The following is a 20,640-nucleotide window of genomic DNA, read 5'->3' as shown; positions in this document are numbered from 1 at the left end:
AAATGAGATCATTCCAAAAGCCTTGGATAAAAAGCTTCAGAATAAGAGATAGAAATTCCATTTATTTGTTTCCTGGCATTTTTCAATATCACAGGAACCATAACTGCTGAACAGTGAAAGTGAAGATCGTCAATATCAAATTTGACCTCCATTTTGTCATCAGTAACAACATATTAAAATTTGAAAAGCTTTGGTTGAATGTTTCATTAGTTAATGCAACATGACTGGAAACACCATTTTTCAATCTTTCAAGAACTATAACTCCTGCACCATTTGTGAACCGAAAAAGTGAAAATCGCCATTATTGAACTTGATCATCATCTTGTCATCAGTAACAACTTATTAAAATTTTAGATTTGGTTGAACGGTTTATAAGTAAATGCACAGACACCATTTGGCGTCCGCCCGCCCGACCGCCGTACATCCCAAAATCAATAACCGACATTTTTGTCACAAAAATCTGGTTCAAAATAAGAGGCTCATAAGAGTTTGAATCATTCACTTTTCAAATATGTATCTTGTATTGCAAATCATTTTTTCACCTATTGATTATCGTTTTCGAGTTCAACACAAAACACTGGATATTTAAGATTCATCCAATGTTTCAGAAATATTTTTTTTTTTTAGATCTTGTATTGTTGATTTATTTTGACGTTTATATTTTCTGTACCAAATTACCATATAGTTTTTGAAAAACTCAAATCTTAAAAATTGCTTTTTTATCGTAGTAACTGCTATACAACAAAGGGTCACTTGACGGTACTACATTCATCATTCATCGACTTATCTATTGGTATCTAGTGATATTTTAACAATTTAGAGGTTCTCTCTTTCTTCTAGGGATAAAATTGTTCGACCATAATGCAAAAAGGACAAAAATCATTTATATTCAGGGGCAATAATTCCGAAAAGGGTAATTTCACCTGTAATGGCATATTTGTAGATCTAATTGTTATGAACAATTTTACTATCCACCGTCTCTCTTCTTTTATTGTAATTGAGATTATAACACTATGTTGACTGTTGTTCCCCTATTTTGACATTTTAACCTATTATGTTTTGTTCATCGTTGTCAATATAATGAAATTGTATGTGACTGTCAAACAGTGGGATGTTTGCTAGCTATAAATTTAGGTTTAATCCACCATTTTCTACATAATATGCCTGTTTCAAGTCAGGAATACGACGGATGCTATCCATTCGATTAATGTGTTTAAGCTTTTGATTTTGTCGTTTGATTAGGTTTTCCCGTTTGGAATTTTCCTCATTGTTCGGTAGTTTTGTGATTTTGCTTTTTATCTTCTATACTATCTAAAAAAAAAGTAAAATCATCTTTAAATGACAATAAAAGGTCAATTGAAGATTTCAGCAACGTTGACTTCTTCTAAGATCTTAATGTATTAAAAATGATAACTATCAGTAATTTCTCTCACTATCTCTTAAAATTTCTACAAAAATCTTCTCTGATGCCACGAACTCCTAAGGTGTTTTCTTGATTGTGCCATATGGTATGATTCCCAAGGAAATAACTCTCCATCAGAGACCAAATGATGTAGAAAGTTCACAACTATAGGTCACTGTTCTGATTTCAACAATGATCAACACCCGTCCTGTATCCAAGCTATATAAGTCCCTGACATGTAAAACAATTCAAACGAGAAAGCAAACATCCAGATTTCAATACTTAACTAAAAGTTTGTAAGAGTTCCGCACACCCATTGGCTCGCATTTTTTTGCTGTTAATCCCAGGCACAACAAAATGAGGAAATAAATTGATAAAAATATTCCTCTTCATAGTAATTTTTTATTGTAAGAAGCTTCTGTCAAAGTTCGATAAAATAATCCAGGATGGTTTTTGAATCTAATAAATGTTTTAAAACTTGAACTGCAGACTGTAATTTTTAAGGGAAGAAAAAGTAAGTCCATTTATAAGTAAAATACAGAAAAAGAGGTACAAAATTTTAACAAAAATTCCTTCTATATACTAGCTTTCAATTATAAACAAGCTTCTGTGCAAGTTTAGTACAAATCCAGGATAGTTTAAGAAAGTTATCAAATTTCAAAAACTTTAACCACAGAGTGAATTTTTTCGGACATCGCCGCCTACCCCACCAATGATAACGGAATGTCTGGACGCTTTTTCGACAAAAGTCAATGGCTCGTCAAAAACTGATGTGACTTACGGTAACATACGACAATCTCTGAATTACAAGCTCCTGACTTAGAACAGGCACATATCAGAATGATGTTTGGCGAAACATGTTAATGCATGTTTTACTAGACATTTTTCTTTTTAAACTATAGCTGTTCCCATATTGGGACCAATACCCCCTGTAAATAGATTTAAGTTGATGTAGTAAAATTCATAATTGAGGCAATGGATTTTTTTTGATTTTTTTTTTCAGCCATTCATTTTTTATAATCAATGCAACTGTGTTAAATAGGCACATGGCTAATAACAGTCCAATCTGAAAGAAATATGCTGACACAGGAACAAAGTCTGATGATTTCATACTGTAAATTCAGAATTTAAAGGTCAAGGTCAATATAATGATTCTGAAAAGTTTTGTCAATCTAAGAACTACTGTACAAAAATTTTGCACTAAAAACAAAGCATGCAATTGAAAATTTTGGTTAAACAGAAATTGATTTGGGTAAAGGAATGTTTATTATCTCCATAACAATCAGTCAAAACAAAGTCAGTTATGTGTAAAACATTTTAATTAAATAGCTATGGTGGAAATGACTTTTGTAAACATTTCCTTTCTATCCTTGTAATAAGCCTCCTAGCATAGAAATCTTTATAACTGTCTGGTAGTTCCTCTAGTGCTTTCATAGCTCTGTCCATGATCTGCATAGCTCTACTAGCAGGCGTTAAATCTTTGTTACCATATGTATCTTTGTTATCATACAAATTGTCATCTAAATGTTTCCAGAACACATTCACTGCTATACCAAATTCTAAGGCTATCACATTGTGGAACCATAGTGCTGAAAGATAACAAATAAACTAAAATTATACTAACAAGTACTTTCCTGTTGTCAAAGCTGGTACAATAGGTATCGGCATGGGATCCAATTCTAGGTAACCAGTATATTTTTAGCTAATTTTATTCATCTATGATTTGTAAGATATTGTTTGGAGTGAACAACAGTTCCATATTTTGTTTTTACAGACAGACTTAGAAGCAACTTAAAACTTATTATAAGTTTCTTGATAGTAAATTTTGTCTAACCATTGTGTCCACAATAAATAGTCACAAGTCAATGTACCTGACATATGATTTGACAAATTAATATTGTTAAAGGGGCACTAGCTGTCAAATTCATGTTCACGCCATCTAATTAATTATCGAGTTTACCTCTAAAGTCATCTGATGACCATATAAGCCATGTAAACATAAATATAGATATAAATAGATTAAGCAAACTCGTGCTGTTGGATTATTCTAGGTCTATTCAATTTCATATTATAGATGAAAAATAAATTTTTATCATCGTTTAAACCTGTATAAGAATTATTTTTGTGTATCGAATCAGTCAATCAAATGGTTTACCTTTGTTTCACTTTCAATGTTGACATTCTTTTCCTTTAAATAACTTTACACATACAATTCATGTGTTATACATCTCAAACTGAGGGGTTAAATTGAAGTTCACATGAATATGGATTCAACGAGGTCGAATTATTTACTTGCAAGTGAATAATTCATAATCAATGTTTTATATCTTATTTTGACATAATTGAACCATAGTGAGCACTAAAAGCGAATTATTATTTCACTATTTGCATTTTATTAATGATTGAGCAAAAATAAAATATATTTTTTATATATCTCATAGCTAGTGCCCCTTTAATGATTACATCCCTTGACCATTTGATTAAATAATTAACCTCGTCTTTAATAAAATTGAGTGAAAGTAAAGTGAAGAGAGTTGAAAAGCTACAAGTTGTAGAGTAATTGAAATGATCATTAATAGCACAAAATTTATATAAAACATCCAAAAAGCTTTTTACACCCCAGAAATATTTAATTTCATTTTTATAAAATTGAATAATAAGTTCTGTATAAGTAGGCAGTTAAATTACAGACATCTTTATTCATTTTAATCTACATTCTTACCTGGAATGAATAAAATATCCCCAGCTTGTAAAACTCCTTCATAACGAGTAGCATTGATAAAGTTTGGATATTTCTCTAAGTCAGGGTTATCAATATCTAACACCTCGGACTTGTCTCCTGCAAAATACAAAACAAAAATAATAAACTGTTCTCACAGAGGTATGTCTTGTCTATTTCCTATTTTCAAAGTGCATGTTGAAATTTTAAAACAACAATACTTTAATAAGAAAGTTATGCAATTATTTAAAATCAATGAACAATGACTGAAGGTACATTTCCATTGTAATGAGATATGGGAATGCTACTACAACTGCATATCAAATTTCATTAGCCTACCACGAGTAAAAATAACTATTTTTTATTTAATCTTGAACCTCTCCTTTTACAGTCAAGTATATGAATGTGTTTATCTATGAGAAACCTTAAAGAAAGAGGAAAAGGTGTAAAATAATATGGGAACATGGTTATTGGTTTTATGAAGTAATTCTGCATTCTATAAAACTGTATTGTGATGACAAATGGGAAAGTCGCTTTGAAAACAAATATCAATCTGACCAATAATAGTTTTCTATTGATAAATACTAAGACAGAACAATAACATAAATATTTGTGTTCGACATAATTCAGCTCACCATTTAAGTACATATAATTAGCATCTTGTGGACTGAATAGCACAACTCTTTTTGATCCTGTCACTTGAATTAAAATATTATCCATAACCTGTAAAATATAACAGAATACACTCATCTTTATACACATCATTCCAAACAGAGTTACAGCTTTTAAGTCATTATTAAAACAGAGGCTAGCTGAGCTTTTGAGTAACTTACTAGTATGACTTCCTTCTCTCAAATTTGAAGTTATATAAAAAATATGACTGCTTTCTATACATTTTACATAATAAGTAAACAATAACAGAAGCTAATAAATGCTCAACTTATTCCTCACTGTTTGTGTATACAAATTTTGAAGGGATTACAGACAAGAGTATAACTCATGTTAACAAACGAAATCAACAGTATTTGAAATTATCCAAATGAAAGTTATTTGAAACTAATGTTTAGAGAAGGGTAAGCAACTTCAGTGATATAAAATTAATACTCATCTACACAACCCATAAAGGCATAATTCTGTACTCTTTAAATATTTCTTTCTATATATAGATAAATTATTCTACATTTTGTTGTTCATTTTCTTAAGTAACATTTTCAATAAATTTTGAATGCTAGATATTCATACAAATGTAAGACACAGGTGAAAATGGACTGAATGCACCAAATACACAAAAACAACTGATTATTCTCAATTTTATCCCTAAAAATGAACAACAAAAAACATTTGATCTTATTTCTTAGAAGTTCTTGATAAATTTGGAAACTTCTCTGATTTTGTTATGGGACATAATTTGTAAAATTAATCAATTCAGAAAATATAGACTAAATATGTACTGATGTCAAAAACTAAACATTTTGGAACCTGTTAGTTATTTTAGTTTGAGTCATGAAAACGTAAAAACACTTTTGTGAGTGTTACATATATATATTAACAAAACGGTACCGTGAATCCATTACTACATTTTTTGTACCAGTTGGATACTTATTTTGGTGGTTTTCATTGGAACAGCTGAACCAAGAATATAAATGTTCAAAAAATAACAAATTTCGATTGCTTTGTAAACAGACATTGCCAAAAACAAGAAATCAAATATCCATGATAATGTTAGTTTCACTCAATCCACGAAAATTGGTACCCATGAAAATAAATAATTAATCCACAGTATATTTTAAGGAGAATACCAATTATGTGAGTATTTACATCATAATGAGTCCACAACTGTATACCATTTGATGATATTCTAAAAACACTTGAGAAAAAGCGATCTGGACTGAAGAATGGTGGAATACTGATGTCTTCTGCTAATTCTGGAAATTGTTTATTTATATCTGCTATATCTGTCCTTGGATTATCTCCAACAGCTCTCAGATAATACTTCTCTGTCTGAAATAAATATATACATGTGTCCTATCATATATTGTGTGTAAGAGTTGCAATTTTAACATGATATCAAAACAGTTTAGATGAGTTTGTGAAGAATACACATAAAAATACAATAAAGGAAATTGTTCTAACGTCAATTGTGATATTAATTTTCAAAATATCATTTTATTAATGAGTTTATTTGAAACATGTTGGAAAAACTATATGATGCAATTCAATGTTTTATTAAAGTCTCATCTCTCAACAAGTACAATCAATCTTTATACAATAGTAACATTGTAAAATAATACTAAATAAAATGAGAGCCATTCTATACAGAATTATAAGAGACTATTAAAATGCATAGATAATAATAATACATAATATGAAATAAAATACTATGTACAATATATAAAATTTCTACGTCTTATTAAAATTAAATGACAGGTTTTGGCAAACACACGAATCATATTTACATCTGAGAATAAAAACACTAACTTTTGATTATCATCTAAAGTATTAAAATTATCATTAAAAGTTTCAGCAACATGATATAAATGATTTCTAAAATCGTCATAAAGAGGACATCTTAATAAAACATGCACTTCATCTTCAATAAAAACGTCACATATATGGCACACTCTATTTTCTAAAACAATATTTTCATATCTCCCTGTTTCAATTTTAAGGGGAGCAACACCACATCTAAATTTGGCGAAAGCACTTCTGTGACTGAAGGGTAAAGCTATTTTGCAGTATTCCTCTGGTTCAAAATTTTCCTTAAACAGTCTGTAAGTTCGTAGCTTATTGCCACCTCTACCCGATATAGATTTATCAGAATGCAAAACAGCATGCCAATTATCGACATGTTTTCTATGTAATTTTGACATAACATTTTTTATAACATAGTTAGTGTCCATATTTTCAAGACACGATAAATGACTTAAATTTAGTTCACAGAAGGTTTTCTTTACTAAAAAATTCCAGTTTTTAACACACTTATGCTTAATACTCATACTATCAGCCCACTTGTGAACTTTTGCATTTAACCGGTTTGAGCTCATGTTATTTAATCTACACCACAAACGAATAATACTTTTCCACTGCTTATCAAAAATAGGTGTTATACCTAAGTCTCCAGTAACTGCAGCATTTGGTGCATATTTTCCTACACCGAGAAAAAATCTATAAGCCCTATTATGAATGGAGTTAATACAAGAATATGATTTTACACCCCATATACCTGCTCCATATTCTATTATAGGACAAACCAAACTTTCATATAATTTTACAAATACATCGAAACAAACACCACCTAAAAGTTTACACTTGGCTATTACCAACCCTAAAGCCCTATTTGCTGAAGATGCAACGGCTTTTGCAGTAACATTATAATCTAAATGCTCGTTTAACACCAAAAAGTGTCATGAATTACTAACATGATTTAAACTCTTCATGAATCCTCTATTTTGATTGTTGTTCAGTAGAAGAGGTAACCAATCAGCAATCAACTCAATTTTATCTAAATAGGTAAATCACAAACAAATTCTGAATCATTTTAAAATAGAAGATTTTTCATTGTCTATGCATTCAAGCATTAAAAAAGTACTTGTAGATCAGTGGAGTATGACTTCTGAATTATTCAGGTTAATAAAAATGTAGCTTCAATACAAGAGAAAGTATAATACATCTCCTTGTATACATAAATACCTTACTTCTGATATAAAGTATTCTGTTTGTTTATCTGCTCCTGCTCTCTTTACTAATTCATTGAATGGCAAAGATCTGAAATACATAACAAATAACTCTTTCACAAGACCCTGAATTACTTTTGGCTTTCAATTACTTTAGAGGACTTTACATTTTCAGATTTTACTTAAGGGAAACTTGCCATTATGTCTGTAAAAGGATATTTTCATCTATTTTATGTAAACAAAATATGGATTATACATTTCATAACATTACTCAGGTAACATCTTTTGTATTATTTCAGATTTAATGGTAAAAAAGGTAAATTTTTAAATATTCTAAAGAACACATATTTTTTTTTTTTTGGGGGGGGGGGGTTACCAACAACAACAACAACAATTTTTATTTGTCAATCAAGACGCCCCGAGGAGCAGTTACCATTGAGTAGTTTTTTCATCCATAATAAACAACACTCATCAGAAATCATATTTGTCTTCTTTGTTTTTTAAATGACATAATGCCCACAATTGTCTTATGTTTACATAAGATGCTGGAATCATATTGATAATGTCCTACTGGTCATTATAAAAAATTACAAAGATGAAAGGATTGTTTTGGTGAGTTTTCAATAAATATTATTCTTACAATAAATAATGTCTTAAATTGAATATCTGTTAATTTTGCAATATATTATAATGGAGATCACTGTATTCTATTTAAAGCTCGGACTACATAAAACTTATTTTAACTTAACATACAATACAACTATCTCATTAATCTATATATCTACCTGTACAAAAAGTTTTTATTGATGAAATCCATCTGTGGAGTTGGTGATACATGTATTTTGACTTCTTTACTTCCTCCCTTCTTCCCTAGATATTCCATGGACTTCCAACAATCAATACATGGTCCGATGTCTTGTCCCCGTATAATTACTGGCAGTCTCTGCAAATTATATACAATGCATATAAATAGATATCATATTTATATTTAAAACAGAGTTGACTTTTCTTAACCTGTATGTTAATTATATTAATATGATTCATTTTCTTAGGAAGTCTTTTGATAGGCTTAAGCAAAATTCACAATTTTTAGGTCATTGAATGTCTATGTTCTAAGAAGTCATTACTTGGTGCGAGTTCTTGTAGTACAAATATTATTTGGTACTCACACGATCCTTTTGTCCTAAATATATAAAATCTATGTTGTGATTAATTATGTTCATGCATTACTTTTTACTAAATGTTGTTGTTTAGGATAACACCAAGTACCATGCAAGATGTTGCAATGGTATTGTTTTTTCCACTGAAGGAAAGTACATTGCACTTATATATCTGGGTGGCATATTCCATTTGGTTTCCTGTGTACAAATGTACCTTTTTATTTAGATATTTTTGTAGTTTCAATCTTTGTTGGTTAATATTATATGTGATAAGTGACGAGTTCTCTCCATCAACTACTACTGCTTGTAGGTGTTAGACCCCTTATTACATTGTACGCCCTCCAATTTGGAATGTATGTGAAAGTAGGCCTACTCAGACAAAAAATAGTGCATTTGATGTCATATGCATTATTTTCTCAAACTTACTAACAAATTTGCAGAAATGAAACTTTTGGTGAAAGAGAAATAAATTAAGACCATTTTGAATCAAAATTTACTTGTCTATCAGCATGATCAGTTTGCATCCAACATTGACGATTAATGCGCTCAATAATATACTAATTTAACATTTTAAGATTTCCAGAAAACCAGGGTGATTTTTAGTGGTACCTCTATTCGGAAGACCTCTTCTTTCTTTTAAGATTTAAAAGGTATGTTGAAAATTGGTATTTTGAAAGCCTAAGAAAGGTGATACCTGTACAATTCAAGATATACTGGTTTCTATAAAGTTAAACTTAAGGACTTAAAGGAGGCTCGAGGGTTAAAAAAAATCAGCAAAAATAGAAACATTTAATGACATTATTTCGGTTTTTTTTTCATTACAAATTTTATTTTTTACACTATGTCATGTTAGTTGTTACTTGATGATACTGTACAAAAATCAACCAAAAAAATTAATTTGTTTTGGTCCCAGATGACTTTTTAAATTTTTATATCATTGAAAAGCTCCAAATTATCTGCCTTTGGTGAAAAAATGCCATTTTTTTGCATAAAAATTGAAATAATTTTTTTAACTCGGTGACATATATTTTTTTATTATTTTTTTCAAATGAACTGAACTTAAACTTAATTATTGTAAAATTTAAGCAATTTTTTAAATTTAGTTCTTTTTTTATTTTGAATTTACCTTTTTTTCTCCTAATAGTACAACAGAAAAAAAAGTACCTCAACAAAAATGCATGCTTTTTTTAAAGCCTTTTTTAAAGGCAGATTGTGAGCTTAAATGATCAGTGACCCCATATTTTTATTTAATTTGTCTGTTAAGTATAGGATAAAGTTTTCTTATAGAAAAAAATAGCGAAATCCTATATTTAAAAAAAAAGGATTCAGACCCACGAGCCCCTTTAAGATAAAATATTTAGAAAGCTGTGAAAATCGCTAAATATGGTTGAACAGATAGAGTTTTTAATTGGTGGTATGACATCTGTTTCTGATGTGACAGGACTCATGCATCTATCATCCTATTGACATTTCATATGATTCCTAGTTTTCAAGTTTATAAATGAGGAGACTGTGGCTGACCTTGTCAAACACATGTCAAATGCTATAAAGAAATTCGTAATAAGTATGTCTGTTTGTTTGTTTACCTGCATTCATGGGGTTAATGCTGTTGCCTACAAATACAATAAGTAGGGTTTCACAAGATCATTTAGAGCCAAAGCCATGTTGTAATGGGTACAGAGAATTTGATGTTGATCCGTGTGATAATGTGCTATATGAGTTTGCAGCTTGTAGTGACGCTATTTACCAACCATTGTCAACTGCAGTGCACACAAAATAGAGTTTTTAAACTGGTTGGTCTTACTATTTGGAACTATGACCAGTTATGTTCCTCAGCAAAAGGGTATTTACCAGACATCAAGGATAACCATATCATATCATATATTGCCAAAGTTTACTATTCAGTCACCTCTCGGCTCTCGACAGGACAGAGTCAAAGGGGAATGAAGAATGAAGAAAAGGATCTGGGAGTAACTTTCGAGTCTAATTTGAAATTTGAAAAATATATAAGTGATATTTATAACAAAGCACAGAGAGTGTTGTCTCTTATTCATCATTCTTTTGATTACATGGATCAAGATATGTTTCTTACTATTTATAAATCAATAGTACATCCGCTGCTAGAATATGCGACATGTGTCTGGTCACAGTATCTTAAAAAAGACATCTGCAACTGGAATCTGTACAAAGAAGGGCCACAAAACTGGTTAAAAATATTTGTCATCTTAATTTCAGATTTTATGAGGGCGCAAAGCGCCCGAAATGAAATATTGATTATATGATAAGATTAGAGTGAGATATAATAATGCATTGACCTTCTATTCTAATCAAATAACAGCTCTTTAAAGTACACCCCTGAATAAAAAATGTTACAATCCAGGTAATACCTTACTGTGCATGCCCATAGGTAACATCGTATACCTCGGGCTACAATAGATTGACTTTCAATGAAGCCAAACCGTAAACCTCAAACAATTATGTTTGATATAAAACAACAAAACCAATATCTGAACCAATGAAATATCATGTTCTTGTTCAAAAGATCTGATACGAAAGTAACCGATTCAGTAAACAATGGATATAGTTCACCATAGACATATTTCTATGCATCTGGATAATGAATAAACAAATTGACACCCAAAATACTAATTATCAGTTCACTAAGCAAAAAGCAAAATCCAATATCTGACCAAACATCTGAATACTGAACTGTTTGGACTGAATAGATATAAGGCGGTTACTTAAAAAAAAAAAAAAAATAACCAGGCCCGTAGCCAGGAATTTCCAAGGGGGGGTTCGTTGGACTCATGAACTCGACTTTAACAGTCACAATTTGAACAAAACGTTGACTTTAACAGTGCTTACTTGATTTCAAGGGGGGGTTCGTCCGAACCCCCCGAACCCCCCCTGGCTACGGGTATGATAACTACAGGAAATAATCATTTGTATTATCAAATGTACATCAAAATATTTCACAGAGTATACACGTTAAAGTCAGTAATTTCTTTATAGTCCACGAAAAAACTGCATACGAATGTTCTATATCATATTCCGCCACACTGCTACAAAACTGCAATTATTGTTTGGAATACCAGTCATATTCAAGTCCATCCAACTCTATCCTTTCTGAAAAATTTAATGATATAGATGTATATTTCAAGTTAGCATTCGAGAATAAACATTCTGTGTAATATTTCATATTTTATTGAATACTGTTTAGAAATACTTACATCAAGAGTCGTCTTATTGTTATCATACCACATCTATTTGCAATGTATTTAATTTCTCTATAATAATGCATTTGGGTGGGATGGGTGGGAAATGCATTATTATATCTCACTCTAATCTTATCATATAATCAATATTTCATTTCGGGCTATTTGCGCCCTCATAAAATCTGAAATTATATTTCTAAGATTTTCGTGAGATATAATAATGCACGTTTAAAGCAAGCTTACCATTTCTAAAACTTTATCTGCAAAACCCGCTTTTTCATTAGTCCTAAAATAAAATTTATTAAACGTTCTAGTGTTGGACCAATCTGCCATGGACATAATATCATCCATACTGATGCCACTCATCGCTGCCTTGCTAGTTGAGACCATGCGACAAGAATGTGCTTGAAACAATGAGATGTCGATTCCTGCCTCCTTCACAACCCATTTAATCCAATTTCCAACTGTCTGCGAAGATAGACCTTTAAAAGGTTTCTTAGTTGACCTTAATAAAGGATCAGGTTCATGTTTACTAACAGGCCTTAAATGTTCCGTTCTCAATTCATATTCATGTATACAAGAAATAACACATAATTTTTTCTTTGAAAATTTGCAGTATTTCACTGATCTGTTATTGCAATCTTTTTGTGTTTTAGACAGACCCGGTAAATGAAAAATTATACTACTTTTGTTTCTGGACATGAATCTTCTGTCTAACCTTGCAATTTCAGATATCCTTTTTGGCGCTGCCAAAGCCAATAAAATTGATAATTTTTTACCTAAAACTGAAAAATCAAGTTTTTTGTTTATTGGTAAAGCGGATAAATATTTAAGAACACTATTCAAATCCCATGAAAATTGGTATTTTGGTAAAGGTGGGTTATTTTGTAGAACACCTTTCATTAATTGTTTTACTATAGGTAATTGACCAATTGGGACACCATCGATATATGGCAGGACTGAAGATATGGCCGAACGGTGAACATTTAAAGTTCTGTATTGATACCCCTCTTTATACATCCAAGTCAAAAAATCTAAGATAGCGGCCAAAGGTGCTGAAAAGGGATCAATTTCCCGTGAGCTACACCAGCTAGACCACTTATTCCAGGCACTGTCGTAAGAAGATCTTGTTCCCGATTTCCAAGACCCAAGGAGTAATTCTTTAGTTTCCTCTGAAATTCCAATTGAGTTAAATGATCTCCGGAGACCGTCCACCCTGCTAGTTTTAATGTTTTGTTCAGAATCAGTGGGTGTGGCTCTTTCATTGGAGACAATACAGTGTTGTGACTCATGGGAAGTAACACTGGATAATCTACTGACATTTGAAGTAACAGAGGGTACCAAGCCTGGGATTGCCAAACTGGAGTTATCAGAATTATCTGACTGTTTTCCTCCCGAACTTTCGCCAGACACGTACTTATTAGACAGAACGGGGGAAAAGCATAACCCTTTATCTCTCTCCAGGATTGGAGAAGGGCATCTACCGCTTTCGCTTGGGGATCTGGCTTCCAGCTGAAATATTGATTCAGGTGAGTATTTGACCTGTCTGCAAACAGATCTACATTGCAAGGACCTATGCGTTTCATGAGACTTTTGAAAAGTATCGGACTTAACCGCCAATTGCTGAAATCCGCATAATGCCTGCTTTCCCAGTCTGCTATAACATTGCTTTTTCCTGGGATATAGTCCGCAGTGATTGTTAATTGCCTTTGAAGACACCAATCCCAAAACTGATTTGTTAGGGAATTTAGTCTTTTTGACACCGTTCCCCCCATTTTGTTTACATATACAATTGCTGTTGTGTTGTCCATTTGTATAAGAATATGCTTGTTTTGTAGATTTTTGGCATAAGATTGTACTGCGAACATTGCTGCTTTTAGTTCGAGTTGATTTATATGGAGGGATTTTTCCTCGTCTATCCAAAGCCCACCTATACTTATCTGTTGACATGTTGCTCCCCATCCCGACAGACTTGCATCCGACTGAATGGTTAAATGGGGTTCTGGTCTTAGTAACGCTTTCCCGTTCCAAGACCCCAGCTTGCTTACCCACCAATGCAACTCGTTCTGAACTTCCTCGTTTAACTGGATTTGGTGATCGTAATGGCCTCCCAAATGCAGGGCTTTTGTTTTCAATATTTGTAAACTGCGATAATGCAGAGGACCTGGAAGGACAGCTTGATTGGTTGCTGTTAACTGACCTATCAACTGAGCTAAATCTCTTGCTGACACTTTCTTGTGTTCTAGCATTAATTTTGAACTGTTCTTTATTTTCTCTACCTTCTCTTTCGGGAGAGACAAAGTCAACAACTTTGAGTTTACTGTATAACCCAGAAACTCCATTGTTTGTGAAGGTTCCATCACTGACTTGTTTGTATTGATCAGAAAACCTAAGCCCCTTAATATTGACAAAACTGTTGAGAGATCTGACAAAATTTTCTGATTTGACTGATTCATTATTAGAATATCGTCTAGGTAAACTATCAGACGTACACCTAAATGTCTCAATAAAGTCATGGGAACCTTCATCAGTTTTGTGAATATTCTTGGGGCTACTGCAATCCCAAACGGGAGGGACCTGAATTCCATTATTTTTCCCTGCCAAAAAAATCTGAGGTATTTTCTGTGTTCTTTTGCTATTTGCAATGTCAAATATGCATCGGTTAGGTCTATTTTTACCATCCAATCGTTCTTCAAAAGAAGATCTTTTAACAAATGAATTCCCTCCATTTTGAAAAGTTCGTAACGTAAAAAAACATTTAGGCCTTTTAGATTTATAACAGGTCTTTGACCCCCTCCCTTCTTTGGTACCAGAAAAATGTTGCTTATGAACGAATCCTTTGTTAGGAAAGACTGTGTTATGGCCTTCTTGTTCAAAAGTCCTGTTATTTCTTTGTTTATCAAATCCTGATTCTCTTGATTGAAAAAGGCTTGATTTGGTATTTGATTTTGGAAAGGTGTTGCTAAGAAATCTAATTTTATTCCTTTTACACACTGGAGAACCCAAGGATCTTTTGTAATTGAGTTCCAATTCTGTAGGAAAAGACTTACTCTTCCCCCTACAGGAATAGAATTTTGATTGATTATGCAATTCATTGGTAATTGGAAATAGTTTTGTATATGATTGAAAGTTTTCTCTTGACCTACCCGTTCTATCGGTTTGCAGGTTTCTTGAACACTTGGTTGTTCTGAGGTTGAGTCTGGATTTGGTTCTGGGTCTGGTTCTGGCGCTGATTCTGGCGCTGACCATAACTGTTCCCCTGTCTGTTCTGTGACTGGTTTCCCTGCCAAGGTCTCTTCCCTGAAACTTGTGGATGGAGAGCTTGTCTGCCGCCCACAGACTGCAGGTTGTTTGTGGGCCCCTGCTGAAAAAACTGATCATTTTTTCTATTAAAATGAGGTTTACCAGCATGTTTTTTCTTGTTAGAAAACAACAACATTTCTCTAAGTTCTTTGTTATCCTTGTTTTCTTTAGCCAAAGACTTTAGAAACTTATTACCAAAAAGTTGACCCTTAGATTTTGCCAAAGTTTTCTTGCCTTTCTTCTCATTTAAAAAATCTAGACTATCTGGAATTGTTTTAACTAACATTGCTTTTCTCCTGTCAGTGTTATAAACATAGTGAGCATTACCTGCTAGCACAATAGCCCTCTGTGTTAACTGAATTACATCAGAAGGGTCCATACCTTGATTATCTTTCTTAATCCTATGTGCTTCAGACCATAAACGGGACAGAGGACCCATAACATCTAGAATGCGTAGCTGTGTGTTAATTTTACTTCTCTCTAATCTAGCATTCCATTTTCTACCTTGAAAATAATTTTTCTTAAAAAATCTATCTGTTTCAAGAGCCTTTAATCCTTTAGACGAAGGAATAGGCCAATTCAAAGACATATCTTGTCTCGTCTTTTTACTTATACCCTTTAGAGCATACTTCTCTATATATTTGGTTACATGAGATGGTACTTTTTCTTTTTTATCTTTAGACAAAGAAGGTTCTGGGTCAAACGCTTCATTGTCTTCTGAACTCTCTGATTCAGAGTTACTAGAAGATGATTCACTGCTACTAGTATTTTCAGAGGAACTGCTAGAATGATTAACAACTTTCCTGTGTTTAATCTTACCTTTTCTGCTAGGTATGGAGTCGTCCCGTTTCCGTTTAGGGTTTTTGGTATCTAGGTCAGACCAGCTCTGTCTGACATCTTCTTCTGTCCCGTCGACTAACGACATTTCATCATCTTGACGAGAAGAGATATTTCTCCTCGCCTTGTGAGAAGAGCCCAAAGACTCGACTACCTTATCAGTTTCTACCGCCACTGCGGTAAAACTTACATTTTCATCAATGACCCTATGGTCTTCCGAATCAAGTGCACCGCTCTCTCGAGACGGTGTAGCCATCCCTAACGGAATGTCATTGAGTTGGGCGTTAGCCATGCTAACTAAAATAATAAACCCACTAACCTTTAAATAATTTGGAAAAAAACGTCTTTACTCAAAGAGAGCTAAATTGAAAGTCAATCTATTGTAGCCCGAGGTATACGATGTTACCTATGGGCATGCGCAGTAAGGTATTACCTGGATTGTAACATTTTTTATTCAGGGGTGTACTTTAAAGAGCTGTTATTTGATTAGAATTGAAGGTCAATGCATTATTATATCTCACGAAAATCTTAGAAATATAATTATGAAAACAGGCTACGTTCATTGGGTTTGCCAACCTTGGAATATCGTAGGGATAGGAATGATATGATACAAGTCTACAAAGCTTTGCATGGTATAGATGACATCGACTGGATGAGCCTATTTACTTTAGCACCATCTAATTATACTAGAGGTCACTCATTAAAACTTTTTAAAAAACAGTGTAAGACCACACATAGACTAAATACTTTTTCAATTAGAGTAGTGGATCAGTGGAATAACCTGTCGGATTTAACAGCGACGGCAAAGACTGTGAACAATTTTAAGTCTACATTAAATGGAGAAAATTGGAACCCATATAAATTCACATGTACCAGTGATCGGGAAGGACGTGCGCCCTGCGCCTATAGCGCATATTGACAAGAAATGGCGCATACAGTGACAAATGTAAGCGCCCACGTGGCGCACGATTTTTTCACTTCGTTTCGAAATGTTTAGATATTGTCAAATGAATTTCCGATCGTGTTCCGTGCCGCCATGCATGTGTACACAACTGTGTAATGTTCCTCCAATAATAGGAGCACCTATATATTTTTGGGACGTCTCGGGTGTTTCCCTATCATAATAGAACCATGCGATTTAACGTCTCGGTGTTTTCCTATTGTAATAAAAGAAACTTGCGGTCTAACTGATAACCCGAAAAACGTAATTAACCATCATTCATGATATATTTGTTTATAAACAACTTTAAATTTGTGAAATGTGGCTAGTACAGACGAGATTTAACTCTAATAATAATCTCATTTAGTTTAGCTTGCTATTATTTCGATTGAAGAACCCCAAGACTTTTAAGGAATATAGTTTTTGTCTCCATAAAAGACGCCCAACTGTTCTTGTCATTTTTTGGTCTTTGGCTCGTTTTCACATTTTGTAAACATGACTTCAGCGATTTGTTGTTATGTTCTATGAATTAATGGTACTCTATACTGTTATTCTTGTCACCATGATGAAGTTATAATAATACAAGAAGTGCAGAGGAAATGCCTGAATTGTCCTGTGATACGGAACGTCTAGAATAAGTATGGTATCGACGAAGACCCAAATTTAATGTACAAAAAAAAACATGACCATGAACAAGGCAACAGTACCAGTTTGAACATTTTAAATAAAGGTTGACTTAAATATTGTTGGGGTTGGAAGAAGTTATTGTATATTCATTGAAATTGAAATTATAAAATCACAGGAACAATATCCATGATTTTATTTAAAATCATAAAGGTAAGTATCAACACCCCTTTGCCAAAATATACTGATAATTTTTTTTTACAGAAGTCAATTAAAATGGCCCACTCATTTGACAACATGGCCCATTATTTTTTAAAATGGCCCATTGAATTTATTTTTGAGGGGCCCTGGGCCCATAGTGAAAAAAACCTTCCAGATCACTGATGTACGTGTTAGTGTTTCAGCTGCGCACACCTAAGTAAGTACTTTTTGATAAGTGTAATATTATATATAAATATATTATGAGATGAGAAATCATATATACGACAATCCAATATGAGGGGTCAGTAGAAGCCTTTGGCTTATGTAACGACCCGAAGATAAAGGTATAAAGGTATAAAGGGAAGCCTGGACCGAAGACTGGATCATAAGCCTTGGCCAGTAAATATGATTAGCCATTTGAAAAAGTTAATTGATGAGAGATGGCTAAGTATTCAGTATAGTGCTGACAGTGTGTGACAAAATGTATGATTTTAAAAGTAGCTGTTTCAATCGTAATAACATGATTTTCTGAAAGGAGAATGATTCTAGTTTAGGGTTTTACATGTAAAAAGATAGTTATTTAGTCAGAAAACATAAAATTAGACCTAAATAGCATGTTGGACAGAGGTTATGTTGGACGTAACAGGACATTGAAAAATGAATATTTTCCTTTTATATGAAGGCTTTGTTAATAAATATATTAATTTTTCTCTGACAGTTCATAAGATCTTCAATTAAAGTATATCATTTTGTTAAATGTTTCAAAAACTAACTTATAAGTTTGAAAAATCTTAAAATATGTCGGACAAACGGGGACATTTTTGGATGAGAATTTGTTCCATTTGCATCATTCAAAGTCAAAAACAAAATCAAAACTTTGCTGTTTATACTAATATCTACAGCTGGTGTTCCTCAGCAAGAGGTAAAATGGTTCATTATTAAATAAATGGATAAAATAAAACCATAAAAAACTGTTGGATGAACAGCGTACAGAATTCATTTATTGTTGGACAAACATAGGACAGATTATATTCCCTGTCGGACAAACATAGGACAGAATTCATTATTTTACTGATCCTAATGGCAATTTAAAAATGGGCACCTCTTCAGAAGAGACGAGGAAGGGTCTGAGAACTATTTTTAAATTTACGTGGACTTGCTAGTTGTTAACAAGTTTTTTTTTACTTTTAAAAAGCTGTTACGTCCGACATTAGAGATTTTGTCCTAAGGTTCGTCCAACAGAACATTATAGGACTCTTGTTACGTCCTAATTTTCAAAATTATGTCAAATTTACACTGTCATGACTGTCAACAGTTTAAAACCTCTTTATTTTTCATATATACGGTAGTATTTAAGGTTAAGTTATTGTCAAAGTGGAAGTGAAATTGATTCTGTGACTTGTGGTAGCCATTGTAGAGAATATCTTGGATGTTGGACATAACATTAATTCGGATGTAACTTCCATCTCTTGGTTGGACAGAAAGAGCGTTCACCCCTTCGATGTCGTTGACCTCGAATAAAAAGGAACAGTTGACAGCAATACCAAATGCGCAATGCGATTGTCTTAAAATATGTTGTCATAAATATTAAAAAAAACTTAAACCGAGTTGGCAACTTGCAAATGAAAATTGAAATTTTCGCCCGTAACGGTTGGACAGATTTTTCAAGAGTAAACTTTAATGACAATTCCTGAAAAAAATAAAAGTTTCTGCTGCATCTTCATGATGAATTATCACATTTTAGTTAATAAGCTGAAGCCTCAAGATATTTTGTGCATTTAATTGCCCTCTATTGTTACATAACTTATATTTCATTTTCTCTTAGGAAGAAGACAGAAAATGTTAGTCCGACAACATGACCATTTAAAATTGTTTTTAATCCTTATTTTTCGAAGATTTTTCATGTTTTAGTGTCCTAAACCTTGCCAACCCTATTGTATTACCTGAAAATCCTTTTTACCTAGTTGCCATTCATAAAAAAAGGTTTATAAAACAATTTTGATTTTGGGTCATTCGACCATGTCACAAAATAAGCATGCACAAAGCAGGGAATTCAACACTTCATTTATGAAATACTTTATTCAGCAATAAACTTTTCATATGAGACTGTTTATATTATCTCTTCATTATGCAGTGGATTGATTAGCTACCTGCATTTAAACTCCAAATAATTTAAAATATGAAAAAAATGCATTTTTCTTGGACACCCATTGAAACAGCACTTTACTGAATACTTAGCCAGATACCATTACCTTAGGATAAATCTCGTTGACAAACTGATTTTGTGTTACATTAGTTAAGACAGAAACTTGTATTTTCTTTTGACAGGAACTTGTCGACGAAGTCATTTTCTGTATTGGGAAGTAAATGGATAGGGGAATGCAACCAGTTTTATGTAACGCATTATTTCTGTTTCTGTACAGGTATTTTCCTTCGTTAAATATCGGAGCACTCCATCTTGGTATAAAGGTTAAAATGCTTAATCAGATATTTACAGTGTGGTGGGGTGCTTAAAATTAAATTTATATACAGGTAAGACCGTAAGAGTGTGAATTTTAAAAACAA

General features: G+C 32.6%; 1 protein-coding gene across 1 annotated transcript; it reads right to left on the bottom strand.

The window, feature by feature from the left end:
- Positions 1–2,703: 2,703 nt before the first annotated feature.
- Positions 2,704–20,480, bottom strand: LOC143059670 (tRNA wybutosine-synthesizing protein 5-like). The gene is made up of 7 exons (XM_076233208.1): positions 20,328–20,480; positions 8,581–8,738; positions 7,817–7,886; positions 5,940–6,122; positions 4,757–4,844; positions 4,125–4,241; positions 2,704–2,991 (listed from the first exon to the last, which is right to left on the bottom strand). Exons 1-7 carry the CDS (start codon positions 20,421–20,423, stop codon positions 2,732–2,734), a joined length of 972 nt encoding a protein of 323 aa, XP_076089323.1. The 5' UTR covers positions 20,424–20,480; the 3' UTR covers positions 2,704–2,731.
- Between the last annotated feature and the right edge of the window lie 160 nt (positions 20,481–20,640).

Source organism: Mytilus galloprovincialis, chromosome 14 (assembly GCF_965363235.1).
Source record: "Mytilus galloprovincialis chromosome 14, xbMytGall1.hap1.1, whole genome shotgun sequence".
In the NCBI taxonomy this organism is placed as follows: domain Eukaryota; kingdom Metazoa; phylum Mollusca; class Bivalvia; order Mytilida; family Mytilidae; genus Mytilus; species Mytilus galloprovincialis.
The sequence above is the reverse complement of the archived record's forward strand: the minus strand, read 5'-3'. Positions and strand labels throughout refer to the sequence as shown.

Coding starts and splice junctions, on each gene's coding strand:
- LOC143059670 (XM_076233208.1), bottom strand. CDS start 20,423: ATGACTTCGTCGACAAGTTCCTGTCAAAAGAAAATACAAGTTTCTGTC. Junction 7,887..8,580: donor AATAAAAACTTTTTGTACAG/GTAGATATATAG, acceptor TATGTATTTCAG/ATCTTTGCCATTCAATGAAT. Junction 2,992..4,124: donor GGATATTTTATTCATTCCAG/GTAAGAATGTAG, acceptor GTTATCTTTCAG/CACTATGGTTCCACAATGTG.